The sequence below is a fragment of the Dreissena polymorpha genome, chromosome 11, assembly GCF_020536995.1.
Source record: "Dreissena polymorpha isolate Duluth1 chromosome 11, UMN_Dpol_1.0, whole genome shotgun sequence".
Taxonomy (NCBI): domain Eukaryota; kingdom Metazoa; phylum Mollusca; class Bivalvia; order Myida; family Dreissenidae; genus Dreissena; species Dreissena polymorpha.
Window position 1 is genome coordinate 27,709,862 of NC_068365.1, and position 19,151 is coordinate 27,729,012.

Consider the following 19,151-nt stretch of genomic DNA (forward strand, 5'->3'; position numbering starts at 1 on the left):
AGGCCAGAAAAAGATTAATTTTGGCGAGCTATACAGAAATGAGCACTGTCAACCATTTAATAGTCATTTTATGATAAGAGTTAGCATATTATGGACTTATCAGGAGATATTGATAATAACAAAAATTCAAAGGATGAAATTTCATGCCAAACCATTACTTTATTGTCAAGCTTAATACCTGCTGGCAATTTCAGGGTCTGTTTGATTCCATTAACCTCCTGAAGCTTCTCTTGAGGCCACACAATCAAAATGAGAGCCACTAGAAGGGCAGCTAGCAGAGTCGCAAACAGGCAGAAGAAGAACCGCTTGAAGATGGAACGTCCCTTTCCAACCAGCTTTCCCATTGCCTTTAAATGGAAATAAGATTGTTAGAAACCAGTATTTATATGGTAAAATATAAACTCCCTAGTTTAAATTTGGCTATTTTAACTCGATGTTGTGACCCATTATGGTAATTCATTGTGTTTAAGCTAGAACCCGTAACTAAGTTTGATAGAGGAACAAATGTTAAATATTCAAAGTAGGAGACCCTGGAGTTTGAGTAATTGTTTAATATACAGAGGTTTAAGTGTGCATGGATAACTGTCCAGTATGTAAGACTAAGAACTCTAGTGAATTAAGTTCACTTCAAACAGCCTTGCTGTTGGGTTACCTCTATAGTGACGCAGTTAGTGTCTGACCACCATTCGGGGGTTCAATGACCTGTTGGAGCTCAGGATTTTTCACTTTAATGGTGACCAGTTGAATGATTTATAAAGTGGTTGTGAACTGTTAAATGGTGTCTGGAGCTCAGGATTTTTCACTTTAGAACCAATGTTAGATTAGCTGATTGTGTCCAGACGTGTATTGAATTGCAGTTCTTGTAACAGCACTTGACTGGGCACATAGATTTTCATCCAAAGTTAAATTTAATAATAGTTATGTTTAAAGCATAATGCGCCTTAATTTTGATCTATCAAATTGGTTTAGACAGTTTGCCGTAACCTTTAACTTAAAACTAAAATTTAGTTAAACTAAAGTATAAGTTGAATTCAATTGTGTCTAGCGTAATAGTATTTCTAAACTATTTCATTTGAGATAAAAATCATATCAGTCTTCTTCATACCATGGTATTTAGTCATTAACTTTGAAATACCTGTGTTGAACGTATTTACAAGCTCACACCAAACATATCTTTCTTAATTGCTTCTTAATTACTTTTTGTACAACTCGACATTTTTCGCAGTGTCTAATTTCATTGCGATTTTTACAACAAATATTTCTGTCAATTGTGCACGTAACGGAGCTATGAGCATTTTATCAATTGTTAGTTATAATTTTATGTTTCATAAAGTGCTTATTGATTAATTGTTATAATTGTGTGTGTTTTTCTTCATATTTATCAATCTGATTCATTGTAAAGACGTTGATTGCTTAGAAACTGAACTGCATCATTTCGTACTCATACTGTTTCAATACCCACTTTTTCGTACCCATTTTAATTGCATCCGAATTGTCATGCTTAAAGTGGTTAATCGCTTATTCTGTATATTTAGTTTCTGTATACTCTTCATACACTCAAAATGATTTATTTTATACGTATCATTATAAATAGTAAATAAAGTACATTGAACAAATGCCATAAATTTAAATCAATACATGTACAGTCGATTGGTGTATAACGGATAGCTAAGGACTTCGAGTCTGATTTCAACGTAAACACGGTTACACCACGCATTCAGTAATTAAACCATTAAACCTAGATAGACACATGTCTTTCCTATTGAAACATGCCAGCGGTTTTAAATTTCCGAAAAAGTATTATTTGTTTACAGCGCGAATTTCTCTATATTCGGGTCATTTTGAGTTGAATACCTTGTTACTGTATATATATATATAGATTTGATAGTGAAAAATATGTTTTCAGAGAAATCAATTTTTTGCTATAATTTGATTATTTTTCATTATAAATGATGTTTTCACTAATTAATATCACAGCCACACGCTAACCACATGTTTATTGGACAACTTCAATTGAGTTTATATTTATTTTGAGACAATCCCCACATTCCTGAATATGGGTCACCACATGTCCGTTATTCACTAAATCCCAAGTTGCAGCTTTCATGCTTATTTTATATGGTACACATCAATTTGGTTTCTGAGCTTTCTTACTTTTGTAAAGGACACATAATACTAAAATATTACATAATTGAACATTATGTTTACCAAACAAAATCTGCAAAATTCAAGAAACCATTCGTCTGCACTTTTCCTTTCTACACAAAAACGGTGCGTACATAACGTGACCTTGTTTTGCTTTCGAAAAAAGAAACAGTTGTAAACATTGACACGCGTCAACAAAAACATGAATCGACTAAACAATGATAGGCTTTTTGTATTCAATTCATAGAAAACTATAAATCTTAACATAAATAAAAGTATTTTGCAAAAAATGTTTAACCTATCCGTTACTCACTTAAATCCGCTATACACCAATCGACTGTAGCTACTTTGTTAAATTTATTTATTTATTTTTTTTGGGGGGGGGGGTATTTACATACAGACATACATATGTACATACATACAGCAACCCAGAGTTTCAGCGGGTGGGGGTTGCATTATTGCAACCTAGGATGGGGGGATAGTCACACTTCTTAACTGCATAATCGGAGAGTATAACTGCAGTTTTACACAGTAATTGCCTTTAAATACACACCAACACATATATATATGTATGTATATATTGGAGATGAAGCGGCAATTGTTTTGCCGAATTAAAAAAGTACCATTCCAATAATCTACTCCTATAGATATGAGGTGGATATACAATCGTTAGATTACGTCTAATAATTTGGACTACATGCCAATCTTGATTGAAATATATCGCAAAACCCTAAACAAGGTCAAGATCATACTTTAACGTAAAAGAATATATCGGGGAATTTAACACAAACAGTGACATAACTTTCTTACTGATTGCTTCTTACACACTCATTAATCAAAATAAACATTTCAACAAAGAAAGCCTGTTTTACATAATAATGTTGGCAAAGACAATATTGGACAATTTTAAAAGCCTGCCAATATAACCAAAAAATCTGAGCACGCCATGCTGAACATTTACCTGTGGTACTTTTAATCACAGCACAATTCTGCTTCAATTGCTGCTGTTCATTTCAGTCAAAGACCAGTAAACAGAGAAGAGGATGAAACTGGAAAGGTCGTCTGTAGAAAATTCCCTCCAGAAAATTCTTACTTTTCTTCTCCCTAACCTTCCCGTGGCTAATGCCCATGCTTCTGAGTTTATAACCACGGACCAATGGCAGATGTTGAGCCCAGGCATACAGCATGAGCTTCTCAGAATGACTGATGAACAACTGCGCAGATTGCCTCTTGATGCTCATACTGCATACTACTGTTGTGGCGGCATTGATAATAAGGCTGGTGATGATGATGATAATGATCATGTTAGAAGTAGTAGTTCTGATTGTTATGGGGCTAGGACTGATGATGGAGGTCATGATGTCAATGATGGTGGTGATGGTGGTACTGGTGAATTGAATATTGCAAATATTGCTCATCATATGGAAGAACTAAGATTGGATGTCGGAAATGGAGGGACAGATAATATATCCAACTTGGACACTGTGAAAACTCATTCCAACAAAGAGGATCCAAATATTGAAGAAACTACTGCTGAAACAAAGTACTCAATATCAGAGTTATCTTTCCTGAGTGACTTGTTTTCCTGTGTTCAAGGGTGCAGTATTGAAGGCAGTGGCTTGTGTGTGACAGTACAGGAATTCATACAAGGGATTGGACACTCTGATCACAGTCAGTTTATAGGTGCATTTATGAATTCAAAGAAAAGTCATGAGGTTGAAGTTATGTGCAGTATATGTGCTGCATTACATGAACACACAGGCTGTGATTTGGTAGGTTAATATATATATATATATATATATATATAACCTGATTTTGTAACAATGTTTAACATTTATGTAATGATTGCATAAGTATTTTGTATGCAGTATAAAGGGAGACAGCTCTACTAGGATCACATTAGCATTTACAATGTAGGTACATGATGCTGCTTAATATTAAAGGGCGGGATGGAATAAGAAACTATGCCAGTATTATAATCGAATAAGTCTAGGGTAAGTCATTTTTTAACACTTGTAAATAATGTTTAAAAGCAATGTGTTTTAATTTGCCAAAAAGGAGCAGGGTGGCATCCTGCTATATAACTCTAGGTCTTTCAATAGTTGTTCTGATTCCTTCATTTTATTAGCTCAGCTGTTTTCGGAGAAAACCCGAGGTATTGTCATAGCCAGCTCGACGTCCCCCATCTGACGTCCACCGTCTGACGTCCGCCATCCGCGTTGTGCTAAAACCTTAACATTTTGTTAAGGTTTTGAACATTGGCTGTTAAATCAAAGTGCTTCTACCTACAACTTTGAAACTTCACATGTAGCTGCATCTTGATGAGTTCTACACGCCACACCCATTTTTGGGTCTCTAGGTCAAAGGTCAAGGTCACTGTGACCTCTAAAAAAAATAAATTATGACATGCTTTTGCAGCTGAGCCTGGCACCCGTTATGCGGTGCTCTTGTTTAAGTACTTACACAAATACCTCTCTTATCTGAGCTCTGTAAATAACATCACTTTAACTTATACAGGAAATCGATGAAATACAAAAATGTACAAATACTTTTTACCAGTTTTGCCATCAGATAGCGTATTAGAAATAATTATGTCCCCCACTATAGTAGTGGGGGACATATTGTTTTTGCCCTGTCTGTTGGTCTGTTGGTTGGTTTGCACCAACTTTAACATTTGCAATAACTTTTGCAATATTGAAGATAGGAACTTGATATTTGGCATGCATATGTATCTCATGGAGCTGCACATTTTGAGTGGTAAAAGGTCAAGGTCATCCTTCAAGGTCAAAGGTCAAATATATGGGTCAAAATTGCTCATTTAATGTACACTTTTGCAGTATTTCAATATTCAAGATAGCAACTTGATATTTGGCATGCATGTGTATCTCATGGAGCTGCACAATTTGAGTGGTGAAAGGTCAAGGTCAAGGTCATCCTTCAAGGTCAGACGTCAAATATATGTGGCCAAAATCGCTCATTTTATGAGTACTTTTGCAATATTGAAGATAGCAACTTGATATTTGGCATGCATGTGTATCTCATGGAGCTGCACATTTTGAGTGGTGAAAGGTCAAGGTCATCCTTCAAGGTCAGAGGTCAAATATATGTGGCCCAAATCGCAAATTTTATGAATACTTTTGCAATATTGAAGATAGCAACTTGATATTTGGCATGCATGTGTATCTCATGGAGCTGCACATTTTTAGTGGTGAAAGGTCAAGGTCATCCTTCAAGGTCAAATATATGGGTCAAAATTGCTCATGTTATGTCACTTCTGCAATATTGAAGCTAGCAATTTTATATTTGAAATGCATGTGTATCTCATGGAGCTGCACATTTTGAGTGGTGAAGAGTCAAGGTCAAGGCCATCCTACAAGGTCAAACATCATATAGGGGGACATTGTGTTTCACAAACACATCTTGTTTTATTTATTTTTTTCGCAGTGGGAAAAACAGCCCATGATTTAATCCGAATTAATACAAAGATTCTACATCAGTTGTACAACAGTTTATTGAGTAATCATATGATATCGAGATTAATTTTTTTCAGGTCTTGGACTTTGGAAGTGGCAAAGGATATCTTGGCAACCAACTGGTTCTGCAACACTCCATACCTGTAATTGGTGTTGACGCTCGCTCCGTTAACACTACAGGCGCTGAGAGACGGAAACTCATCCTTTCAAAACAGTGGGAAGGACTTGAGCGTAACTTCAAGATTGCAGCTTCTGGTCGGCCAAAACTAACTAACAAGGAGAAAAAGAAGCTAAAAGCTTCAATAACTGACAAAGCTTGTACTAATAATGGAAATGCAACATTGAACGAGTCAAAAGAAGCTCGGTTTGTTCCTTGTACCAAGTTTATTGATAAAAACACGGATTTCATGGAGATTGTTAACGAATGCTTTCTGGAAATTGTTGATAACAAGTTACTGTATGTCACTGAGTCTAGTGGTCCGATGAATAATGGAAGGCAGCAACCTCCAGAGAGCGATGGAGCTCCAAATATTTGTAACAATTTAAGCCATGAAAATTGTGTTAATCATTTAGAAAACGGAAAATTGACTACTGAAAACTCTCATGTAAAAATCTTGTTGACTGGTTTGCATACTTGTGGAAATTTGGCCAGTGCTAGTCTGGAGTTGTTTGTACACAGTCCAGTTTTTACTTCTTTGTGTAATGTTGGGTGTTGTTACCATAAGCTACAAGAGCAGTTTCGAACTAGGAAAGTGGTTGATAATGAACATGGTAGGTATTTTATCAAGCCAACTGTGATAGCAATTTTTTGATGCATTTAAGGATTAAGAATCTATCAGTCAGGTTTATTTTTTTTAGGAAATTATACATATATTGTATGTATTTGAGAGTTAACATTTGAAATTATTTAACAGTTACTATTCTTTGTATAAGAAAACATTCTTGTTTTAACATTTCATTGCTACTTTTAGAAGAGGATGATACTGGCTTAGACTAATTTACAGAAATACTTATAAATGGCATTTGTCTGAATATTGTTTGAAACATAATAAAGCCATTCATTGTGATTTAATAATATCAAGAAACTATTTTTGTCGATAGAAGTATTAAAATCTACTCATTTTGGTAGTCTTTTTAGTGAGCTATTGTGGTAGGTATCAGTCCGTTATCAGTTGTCTTGTGTTGTTAACAATTTGCTTCAAACAACATCTCTTAAACCAATATGCAACTTACATCAACAATCCTTAGATGGCCCACTTTAAATTGAAAGTTGTTAAAACCGTTCTTGTCCACTGTTTATCTAGGTCACCAGAGCTCAAAATGGAATTTAGAAATTGAAAATTAAAAAAAAGTCTTAACCTCCTGCGTAGTTTATATGTTAAAATATTTAGCTTGTAACTTTGTATGGTGGCCATCTAAAAGTTTCTTCCAATCGTGCCTCTCAAGTCAATAATGACCATGCCCCAGTGGTCGCATAATTAAATACATGTAACTCCAAAACTGCTAATCCCAGAGGTTTGTTAATCGGCATGTAACATCTTATGGTATTCCTCTACCAAGTTTGTTCAAATCATTCCCTAGGGTCACATTTGCCCTGCACTGGAAAAGTTGGCGTGAGGTTACTTGTTTCCCTAGCATGTATATAGTGAACACTTTTTAAAATCATCTATAACAAGGCCCAGAGGTTTATATTCAGGGCAAAAAAAACCTCTTTGCAAGAGACCTCTTTCGCTCCTTTAACCAAAAAGGCTCTTTCCTCTACAGAAATTTCTTTAAAATTTTGTATTTCTTCTCTAAATTTCCAATCTACCTCAGTATTTTTCATTCACCAAATCCAGAAAATTGTATCTTTTTTTCCCGGAAAAAAGGCTGTGGGCCTTTCCCCAAAGTTGGTGTTTTGGCCCTGATATTTGTTATGTAACATTATATGATTGTCCGCTAATATGTTTGTTCAAATCATGCCATAGAGTCAAAATTTGCCCTGTCCTGGGAATGTTTCATGTACATGTATACAGTGAAAACTCCTATGAAAACCATCATCCTAGATGTGTTTTATTTCTTATTTAACTTGGTATAATTATCTTCTGCCAAGTTTATTAAATTCATTCACCAGGGATAAACATTGGTCCTGCCCAAGGGGGAACTTTTTGTTTATGTTCCATGAAGTGAAAATTAACGATTCTCCCAAATTATAAAGCTGTATGAGAGTCCAGATGTTCGACTATAGCATCATGTAGAGGTTGTGTACAAAGTTTTTTCAAATTGCTTCCTAGGGATCAAAACTTGCCGATCCGCTGGAGTTCATATTATATATATAGATATACTAATAGAAAATGACTCAAAAAATATTTTACTCTCTGGCTTGTACAATAATGTGATCTTCTAACAAATTTAATTTAAAACTTTGCTTTGTGGTAAAAACTTGGCCCTGCCCTGCCCATAACTTGGTTTCTTTATTGAACATAGTGAAAAGACCTACATCCAGCAAATTTCACTGTAGTATTTGAATTCAGGTGATTAATTCATTACCAACTTAGCACTCTTGTTTCTTTACAATTTCATATGAAGATTTGTTTTTCTGTTATTTGACCTAGAGAATATCAAAGCGCCACCTGTAGACCCTGGGTTTCCGATGAGTCAATTCCTGAAGCAACGAGGCATATCCCTTGGCAACACAGCCCTAAACCTTGCTGCCCAATCTGTTCATAGAGTGGCTGAGTCCTCAGAGGTAGGTAAACCTTGGCAAAACAGCCCTTAACCTTACCTCCCAGTCTGTTCATAGAGTGGCTGAGTCCTCAGAGGTAGGTAAACCTTGGCAATATAGCCCTTAACCTTGCTGCTTAGTCTGTCCTTAGAGTGGCTGAGTCCTCAGAGGTAGGTAAACCTTGGCAATATAGCCCTTAACCTTGCTGCTTAGTCTGTCCTTAGAGTGAATGAGTCCTCAGAGGTAGGTAAACCTTGGCAACACAGCACTAAACCTTGCTGCCCAGTCTGTTCATAGAGTGGCTGCATCCTCAGAGGTAGGTAAACCTTGGCAACACAGCCCTTAACCTTGCTGCTTAGTCTGTCCTTAGAGTGAATGAGTCCTCAGAGGTAGGTAAACCTTGGCAACACAGCACTAAACCTTGCCACCCAGTCTGTTCATAGAGTGGCTGCATCCTCAGAGGTAGGTAAACCTTGGCAACACAGCCCTTAACCTTGCTGCTTAGTCTGTCCTTAGAGTGGCTGAGTTCTCAGAGGTAGGTTAATCATGGCAACACAGCACTAAACCTTGCTGCTCAGTCTGTTCATAGAGTGGCTGCGTCCTCAGAGGTAGGTAAACCTAGGCAACGCAGCCCTTAACCTTGCTGCTCAGTCTGTTCATAGAGTGGCTGAGTCCTCAGAGGTAGGTAAACCTAGGCAAGGCAGCCCTTAACCTTGCTGCTCAGTCTGTTCATAGAGTGGCTGAGTCCTCAGAGGTAGGTAAACCTTGGCAATACAGCCCTTAACCTTGCTGCTCAGTCTGTTCATAGAGTGGCTGAGTCCTCAGAGGTAGGTAAACCTTGGCAATATAGCCCTTAACCTTTCTGTCCAGGCTGTTCATAGAGTGACTGAGTCCTCAGAGGTAGGTAAACCTTGGCAATACAGCCCTTAACCTTACTGTCCAGTCTGTTCATAGAGTGGCTGAGTCCTCAGAGGTAGGTAAACCTTGGCAATACAGCCCTTAACCTTACTGTCCAGGCTGTTCATAGAGTGGCTGAGTCCTCAGAGGTAGGTAAACCCTGGCAATACAGCCCTTAACCTTGCTGACCAGTCTTTTCATAGAGTGGCTGAGTCCTCAGAGGTAGGTGGACCTTGGCAACACAGTCCTTAACCTTACTTCACAGTCTGTTCATAGAGTGGCTGAGCCCTAAGAGGTAGGTTAACCATGGCAACACAGTACTAAACCTTGCTGCTCAGTCTGTTCATAGAGTGGCTGAGTAATCAGAGGTAGGTAAACCTTGGCAACACAGCACTAAACCTTGCCCCCTGGTCTGTCGATTGAGTGGCTGAGTCCTCAGAGGTAGGTGGACCTTGGCAACACAGCCCTTAACCTTACCTCCCAGTCTGTTCATAGAGTGGCTGAGTAATCAGAGGTAGGTAAACCTTGGCAACACAGCACTTAACCTTGCCCCCTGGTCTGTCGATTGAGTGGCTGAGTCCTCAGAGGTAGGTAAACCTTGGCAACACAGCCCTTAACCTTACTGTCCAGGCTGTTCATAGAGTGGCTGGGCTGCGTCCTCAGAAGTAGGTAAACCTTGGCAACACAGTCCTTAACCTTACTTCACAGTCTGTTCATAGAGTGGTTGCGTCATCAGAGGTAGGTAAACCTTGGTAATACAGCCCTTAACCTTACTTCCCAGTCTGTTAATAGAGTGACTGAGTCCTCAGAGGTAGGTTAATCTTGGCAACACAGCCCTTAACCTTACTTCCCAGTCTGTTCATAGAGTGGCTGAGTCCTTAGAGGTAGGTAAACCTTGGCAATATAGCCCTTAACCTTACTTCCCAGTCTGTTCATAGAGCGGCTGAGTCCTCAGAGGTAGGTAAACCTTGGCAATATAGCCCTTAACCTTGCTGGCCAGTCTGTTCATTGAGTGGCTGAGTCCTCAGAGGTAGGTAAACCTTGGCAACACAGCACTTAACCTTGCCGCCCAGTCTGTCCATAGAGTGGCTGAGTCCTCAGAGGTAGGTAAACCTTGGCAATATAGCCCTTTACCTTACTGTCCAGGCTGTTCATAGAGTGGCTGAGTCCTCAGAGGTAGGTAAACCTTGGCTATACAGCCCTTAACCTTGCTGACCAATCTGTCAAAGAGTGGCTGAGTCCTCAGAGGTAGGTAAACCTTGGCAATATAGCCCTTAACCTTACTGTCCAGGTTGTTCATAGAGTGACTGAGTCCTTAGAGGTAGGTAAACCTTGGCAATATAGCCCTTAACCTTGCTGTCCAGGCTGTTCATAGAGTGGCTGAGTCCTCAGAGGTAGGTAAACCTTGGCAATATAGCCCTTAACCTTGCTGTCAAGGCTGTTCATAGAGTGGCTGCGCCCTCAGAGGTAGGTAAACCATGGCAATATAGTCCTTAACCTTACTGCCTAGGTTGTACATAGAGTGACTGAGTCCTCAGAGGTAGGTAAACCTTGGCAATATAGCCCTTAACCTTGCTGTCAAGGCTGTTCATAGAGTGGCTGCGTCTTCAGATGTAGGTAAACCATGACAATATAGTCCTTAATCTTACTGTCCAGGCTGTTCATAGAGTGGCTGAGTCCTCAGATGTAGGTAAACCTTGGCAATATAGTCCTTAACCTTACTGTCCAGGCTGTTCATAGAGTGGCTGAGTCCTCAGAGGTAGGTAAACCTTGGCAATATAGCCCTTAACCTTGCTGTCAAGGCTGTTCATAGAGTGGCTGCGTCTTCAGAGGTAGGTAAACCATGACAATGTAGTCCTTAATCTTACTGTCCAGGCTGTTCATAGAGTGGCTGAGTCCTCAGATGTAGGTAAACCTTGGCAATATAGTCCTTAACCTTACTGTCCAGGCTGTTCATAGAGTGGCTGAGTCTTCAGAGGTAGGTAAACCATGGCAATATAGCCCTTAACCTTACTTTCCAGGTTGTTCATAGAGTGACTGAGTCCTCAGAGGTAGGTAAACCATGGCAATATAGCCCTTAACCTTACTGTCCAGGTTGTTCATAGAGTGACTGAGTCCTCAGAAGTAGGTAAACCTTGGCAATATAGCCCTTAACCTTACTGTCCAGGCTGTTCATAGAGTGGCTGCGTCTTCAGAGGTAGGTAAACCTTGGCAATATAGCCCTTAACCTTACTGTCCAGGCTGTTCATAGAGTGACCAGTCCTCAGAGGTAGGTAAACCCTGGCAATGCAGCCCTTTACCTTGCTGACCAGTCTTTTCATAGAGTGGCTGAGTCCTCAGAGGTAGGTAAACCATGGCAATATAGCCCTTAACCTTACTGTCCAGGCTGTTCATAGAGTGACTGAGTCCTCAGAGGTAGGTAAACCTTGGCAATATAGCCCTTAACCTTACTGCCCAGGCGGTTCATAGAGTGACTGAGTCCTCAGAGGTAGGTAAACCATGGCAATATAGCCCTTAACCTTACTGTCCAGGCTGTTCATAGAGTGACTGAGTCCTCAGAGGTAGGTAAACTATGGCAATATAACCCTTAACCTTGCTGACCAGTCTGTTCATAGAGTGGCTGAGTCCTCAGAGGTAGGTAAACCTTGGCAACATAGCCCTTAACCTTACTGTCCAGGCTGTTCATAGAGTGACTGAGTCCTCAGAGGTAGGTAAACCTTGGCAATACAGCCCTTAACCTTGCTGACCAGTCTTTTCATAGAGTGACTGAGTCCTCAGAGGTAGGTAAACCTTGGCAATACTGCCCTTAGCCTTGCTGACCAGTCTGTTCATAGAGTTGCTGAGTCCTCAGAGGTAGGTAAACCTTGGCAATATAGCCCTTAACCTTACTGTCCAGGCTGTTCATAGAGTGACTTGAGTCCTCCGAGGTAGGTAAACCTTGGCAATACAGCCCTTAACCTTACTGTCAAGGCTGTCATAGAGTGGCTGAGTCCTCAGAGGTAAGTAAACCTTGGCAATATAGCCCTTAACCTTACTGTCCAGGCTGTTCATAGAGTGGCTGGGCTGCGTCCTCAGAGGTAGGTATACCTTGGCAACACAGTCCTTAACCTTACTTCCCAGTCTGTTCATAGAGTGGCTGCGTCCTCAGAGGTAGGTAAACCTTGGCAATACAGCCCTTAACCTTACTTCCAAGTCTGTTCATAGAGTGGCTGAGTCCTCAGAGGAAGGTAAACCTTGGCAAAACAGCCCTTAAACTTACTTCCCAGTCTGTTCATAGAGTGACTGAGTCCTCAGAGGTAGGTAAACCTTGGCAATATAGCCCTTAACCTTTCTGTCCAGGCTGTTCATAGAGTGACTGAGTCCTCAGAGGTAGGTAAACCTTGGCAATACAGCCCTTAACCTTACTGTCCAGTCTGTTCATAGAGTGGCTGAGTCCTCAGAGGTAGGTAAACCTTGGCAATACAGCCCTTAACCTTACTGTCCAGGCTGTTCATAGAGTGGCTGCGTCTTCAGAGGTAGGTAAACCATGGCTATATAGCCCTTTACCTTACTGTCCAGGCGGTTCATAGAGTGGCTGAGTCCTCAGAGGTAGGTAAACCTTGGCAATATAGCCCTTAACCTTACTGCCTAGGCTGTTCATAGAGTGGCTGAGTCCTCAGAGGTAGGTAAACCTTGGCAATACATCCCTTAACCTTACTGTCCAGGTTGTTCATAGAGTGACTAAGTCCTCAGAGGTAGGTAAACCTTGGCAATATAGCCCTTAACCTTACTTCCCAGTCTGTTCAAAGAGTGGCTGAGTCCTCAGAGATAGATAAACCTTGGCAATATAGCCCTTAACCTTCCTGTCCAGGCTGTTCATAGAGTGGCTGGGCTGCTTCCTCAGAGGTAGGTAAACCTTGGCAACACAGCCTTTAACCTTACTTCCCAGTCTGTTCATAGAGTGGCTGCGTCCTCAGAGGTAGGTATACCTTGGCAACACAGCCCTTAACCTTACTTCCCAGTCTGTTGATAGAGTGGCTGAGTCCTTAGAGGTAGGTAAACCTTGGCAACACAGCCCTTAACCTTACTTCCCAGTCTGTTCATTGAGTGGCTGAGTAATCAGAGGTAGGTAAACCTTGGCAACACAGCCCTAAACGTTGCCGCCCAGTCTGTTCATAGAGTGGCTGAGTCCTCAGAGGTAGGTAGACCTTGGCAACACAGCCCTTAACCTTACTTCCCAGTCTGTCCATAGAGTGGCTGAGTCCTCAGAGTTAGGCACTGGCACTTGCGTCTTATCTTAGGTTTGGCATTAAATTCCCCATGCTATGATTTGACAAAATATGGAATTCCTTGTGATATGATTTGACAAATAATGAATTCCTCATGATATGATTTGACGAATGGTGAATTCCTCATGGTATGATTTGACAAATGGTGAATTCTTCATGCTATGATTTGAGGAATAAAGTGCAATTCCCCATGCTATGATTTGACAAAATAGAGAATTTATCATGCTTTGATTTGACAAAATGCTGAATTCCTCATGCTATGATTTGACAACATAAGGAATTCCTCATGCTTTGATGTGAAAAAAACGATTTATCATGCTATAATTTGAATAAATACTGATTTCCTCATGCTATGATTAAAAAATTAAGGAATTCCTCATGCGGTGATTTGAAAAATTTCAGCCAATGCAAGGCAGTAAGTTTTATCCAAGGGCGCTACTTGAGGTCCTGGTTTCTGACCTTTGTCCTGGATTTGACTTGTCAAGGTCATCGCATCGGAAACGACTGCAGAAGGCCAAGTCTGATTATGATTATGTGAGAGCAGCCTGCAATGAGCTGGGCTTATCAGATATGGTAAGAATAGTTAGTGCAAAAAATCAGGCATTCATGGTAGAGGGTACAGCTTAAATGAATGTAAATTCTCCAAGTGATTATCAGATCATATTCTATGGTTTACTACTGAATAACATAAATGTTTTATCATATGACATTCAATCTTATCTTTGACTTTATTAAATGCATGTTCCTTGAAAAACAAAACAAATATGCACCCAACACTTTTTGGGTAGGCTGGGCTTAACGTTTTGTGATAAATATGTGTGTCCTGCTTCAAAATTTACCTTGTTAACCCTCTAGAGGTCACATTTAGTGTCCAATCTTCATGAATCTTAATCAGCACATTTTGACCCAATAACATCTTGTCAAATTTCACAAATTTCTCACACATGGTAAACAACTAGGCAACTAGATAACAACTTCAAAAGCTTAAAAAAGCTGTGAACACCCTTTAAGTCAAATATTAAAGAATTCATCCTAAAACTTGCTAACCACACTTGTTCAAATAATAATAACGGTTCCTGTCTGTTGAAAAACATTACCACCAGAGGGTGAGGCAGTATTTCTTATATAGCGAAAGTGACACCTTGTAAACACTCTTTAAGTCACATTTTTTGTCAAATCTTCATGATACTTCCTCCCAACATTTTCTAATGATATCTTGGCCAAGTTCAGAAATGGATCTGGTCCTCTTGAAAACAAGGCCCACCTCTGGCGAGACAGTTTGCCTATAATCTGTATGCCAAATATAAATATATATGGCTATAGCATAACCTTGTTAACACTCTACAAGTCCCAAATTTGGCCCAATCATCATCAAACTTGCTCAGAAACTGTGTTATAATGATATCTATGCAGAGTTAAGTGGTTTCGGCTTATTGACAAACGTGGCAGTAAAAGCGGGGGGCACTCTTCTTTATGACTACAGTGAAACCTTGTGAACATTCAAGTAACATTTTCTGCCCAATAATCATAAGACTTACTCAGAACAGTAAATTTAATCATATCTCAGCCAGTTTGAAAATGGTAACAAAAACAAAGCAAAGTCACTTTATAACAGTTCAATTCCTTAAAGTCTCAGGTGAGCACCCTTGAAACCTAAATAATGTGATTTCCGTTATCAAACAAATGTTCATATTGTCAGTGGCATAACAACCAGGATTCCTTGCTGTGTATGCAGGGAAGTCAGTCGTCATAGCACTTATTGTAATCAATATGAAGCCAACATTTCATAGGGGTCTTCATATATTTCAGATATCAGATGATCATATTCACATGTACTTGAAGAAATACAGTGATGCGAGACACAAGATGGCAGCTTTTGTCCAACTGAAGACCACGCTGGCTCCCTGCATAGAGGCTGTTGTCATACTGGACAGGGTGTGCTACCTGTTGGAGCAGGTAACCATCATCATTTGAGCCTCGTTTTGGGAAAACTTGACTGAATGCATGTGTCTAAAGTGTTGTTCCTGATTAGCCTAAGCAGTCGGCACAGGCTAATCTGGGACAAAACTTAACACTTGCATTAAGCCAAGTTTTCCCAGAACAGGCCGAGGATCATTTGTTTTTTTTTGTAGATTAAGTTTTTATCCTCGACTTGTTTCTGGGTTAACTGGTTGTTCACCAAAAGGCTCTCAGTGGGTTTTACTATTTCTTACAAGTTCACAACTCACCAAAGAAAATAATATTTCAACAATAGGCACAGATAAGTTTTTTTCCTTTATACCTTATGATAAAATATGGCATTTCTGCAGTGAAATAACAGCAGTGAAAATAAACAAATTGTTATTGTCACCGGTAAAAAATAACAATTTTCGGAACTACTTTTTCTATTTTTAGATTATCATCAATAATTTTATATGTATATTTTCTATGAACAGGAGTGAATTAAAATTGACATTCCACCAAATCCAAAAAAATTAACTGGAGAATTTCGCTGGTATGACGTCATTTCGTCACATTAATGACGTCATTTTGTGTTTTGAAATGTATTGAGACACGCCACGGGAGAAACGGTAACTTTTTAGCGAAAGGGAAACAGCTGTTAATTATTTTCTTGAAAAAGGGGCATAAAAGAAACAGAAAATTTGTTCATGTCAGTGTAAGTTTGTTTGTTATTTTACTTGTGATCATAGAAAAATAATATTTTCTATGATCACTCGTGAAATAACAAACGATCTTACACTGCCATGAACATATATCCTTTATATATTTACTTTATTTGATCATTCATGGTAAGAAAAAAAAGAAGAACATTTATTGCAACTAACAAATTTGTTTTTATTTAATGCTTTTCCACTATTTGTGTTCATTTTTTTAAGGGTCAAACTTGATAATTGATGGAAGTAATAATGTGACAGCATCAAAGTATATCAAAATTGATATACCTTGCATATCAAAATATGACAATCTGTTCATGTACTAATGTATTGATAATGTTCACTTCTTTGACACCTTGTTATTATAACATCAATTTTAAATTACATATATAAGGCTCTATTATCTATAAAGCACAAAATACATACAATAAAAAAAGCTTTTTGCCAAAAAGACCAATGGTCAAAAATGCACACATGTATATTTTATTAGACATTGTCAGATTGGACATAAGCCTTTTGTTAGATTTAGCAGCTCAGAATCTTTCTTAACATTTTTGTAATCCATCTTGAAAACATTGATCAGTTTTGTTATTATAAAGGCAAGTGTTCTTATTTAACACAAATGTTGAATCAATTCTTATGGCTATGTTTATAGATCAAATGTCCTATGACCATCAAGAAATAACCAGTTATAGAAAGTTATTGTGGCCCATGATAATCAATTGAAGTTTGTTGAAATATATTTAAAGGTAACCATTGTAAATAATATGCATTGGGAAAAGATAAAGAAAATAAGTCACAACATAAAATATTTGAAACTTTAGCTGATTATTGTACCAATAAATGATAGGTTAAACTGAGCTTGTTAGTGTTTGAATGTACACTTTAACACCGTTATTTCGAACACCAATAATCCGAAGTCACCGTTATTTCGAAGTATTTTTCGGGTCCCGATTTTGGTTCTTCTTTGTTTAATGTAAAATTTTATTGTAAATCCGAACTTCGTTAAACCGAAGAAATCGTTAATTCGAAGTGATTCAGTCGGTCCCAACACTATAATTCGCACCTTATTATCAATCTTTAATCCGAAGTCAAAACTGCAAAATACTAAGCGTAATTTTACACCTTTGTCCTGGCATGTCAAAAGCCGATAATTACACCTTTGTCGTCTGCGCGATCGCCGGTGTTCAGAGAGACATCGCGTACTAGTTAACAAAATTTTAATTCATTTCCAAAAATGAATTAATATGTATTTATGTCTGATAATTTGTGCTATTCATTATATTTTATATGTTCTGTAATAAGACAAAAATAAAATCAAGAAAAATAATCGTTTTATTCCTCCGTTTGTTACAAGTGGAAATCTATTGCTATCTGACTAGTTTACGCTTTTCAGTAAGCGTGTAACCGAACCATGTGAATTCCACAACGTTTCATTTTTTACAGAATCCAAGAAGTCTTCTGTCAAATGTTTATTTCGAATTATCGTTAATCCGAAGTTTTTTTAACGGTCCCGACTACTTCAAAATAACAGTGTTGAAGTGTAGTTGTATTTTGTTGTAAATTTAAGTCCTTCATCAAACTACCAATATTTTGTCTAATCAATGATGGAATGAGTGTGTATTTCTTTTCAGGAGGCCATAAGAGAAGTACACATAGTAAAGATGTTTGATCCACTGATTTCACCACGATGTTATGGGATCATTGCAATGAAATAGTCTGTCTTGTTCCAAATTAAAATATTTAAAAAATGATTTCCATTTGCTAATTTATGAATTTCAAAACAGTAAATTGGTATTTGATTTCAAAGTTGTATACATTAACAGTAATACTTTATTACCAGAAGCTGTGTTCATAAATAAGCAAGTCTTACATGATGTCAAGATTAATTTGAGCTTTGTCACAAAAAAGAATAAAAATACCCTGTAACCTCTTTTTAAAAGACATATTAGCGTAGCCAATGGCTAAGTTCAAGAACCAGTAACTCCGACACATGTGTATTACTGGGCAATAACAATTGTCTTGCACATCATCACTTTTTGATGAAAGCATATTTCAACTTTCAATTAAACCCCTTGAGAAATATAGTACACGTAGTTTGGTCCACAATTTAGAAAATGTTATGCTTCTGCCATTAAAACGTCCAAGTTCAAGGACACATAACTCAGTAACATGTGGATTACTGGGCATAGAAAACGTGTTTGGCACATCTACAAACAAGGGCTGTTTGTAAAACATGAATGCCCCCCCATATGGGCTGTCAGTTGTAGTGGCAGCCATTGTGTGAATACATTTTTTGGCACTGTGACCTTGACCTTTGACCTAGTGACCTGAAATCAATAAGGGCCATTGGCGAGTCATGATCAATGTACCTATGAAGTTTCATGATCCTAGGCATAAGCCTTCTTGAGTGATCATCCAGAAACCATTTTACTATTTCGGGTCACCTTGACCTTTGACCTAGTGACCTGAAAATCAATAGGGGTCATCTGCGAGTCATGATCAATGTACCTATGAAGTTTCATGATCCTAGGCATAAGCGTTCTTGAGTTATCATCCGGAAACCATTTTACTATTTTGGGTCACCGTGACCTTGACCTTTTACCTAGTGACCTCAAAATCAATAGGGGTCATCTGCGAGTCATGATCAATATACCTATGAAGTTTCATGATCCTAGGCCTAAGCGTTCTTGAGTTATCATCCGGAAACTATCTGGTGGACGGACGGACATACGGACCTACATGTGCAAAACAATATACCCCCTCTTCTTCAAAGGGGGGCATAATAATGGTGATAATATATACATCAAGTTTCATTTCAATAGCTTAAAAAAAGTAGTAGTAGTTTTCTCTACAAACTCATAACATTGCACTTCTACATTATTTTTATGGTGATGAAATAATTTTAGTTTTGATTCAATCGCTTGACAAAATGTACAAGTTGTTCCCTGCACACATTTTATGTGGGCAGACAAAAAAAAACAGGAACCAACTAGCCAATCAACCCACA

General features: G+C 38.4%; 2 protein-coding genes across 3 annotated transcripts in view; one reads left to right on the top strand and one right to left on the bottom strand.

Annotated features, from left to right (window-relative positions):
* Window positions 1-1,281, bottom strand: part of LOC127850329 (exostosin-2-like) — a 25,136-nt gene extending 23,855 nt beyond the window's left edge. Inside the window, exons 1-2 of one of the 2 annotated variants that reach the window (XM_052383292.1) lie at window positions 1,136-1,281; window positions 179-347 (exon numbers count right to left, since the gene is read on the bottom strand). In XM_052383292.1, the coding sequence (XP_052239252.1) occupies window positions 179-344 (166 nt within the window). In that variant the 5' untranslated portion in view covers window positions 345-347; window positions 1,136-1,281. The remainder of the gene's footprint in view (window positions 1-178; window positions 348-1,135) is intronic. The other variant, XM_052383293.1, reaches the window with a different exon arrangement.
* Window positions 1,217-17,895, top strand: LOC127850331 (probable methyltransferase-like protein 25). Its single transcript, XM_052383297.1, has 7 exons — window positions 1,217-1,305; window positions 3,163-3,917; window positions 5,696-6,389; window positions 8,213-8,346; window positions 13,890-14,060; window positions 15,297-15,443; window positions 17,776-17,895. Exons 2-7 carry the CDS (start codon window positions 3,189-3,191, stop codon window positions 17,857-17,859), a joined length of 1,959 nt encoding a protein of 652 aa, XP_052239257.1. The 5' UTR covers window positions 1,217-1,305; window positions 3,163-3,188; the 3' UTR covers window positions 17,860-17,895.
* Window positions 17,896-19,151: the final 1,256 nt, after the last annotated feature.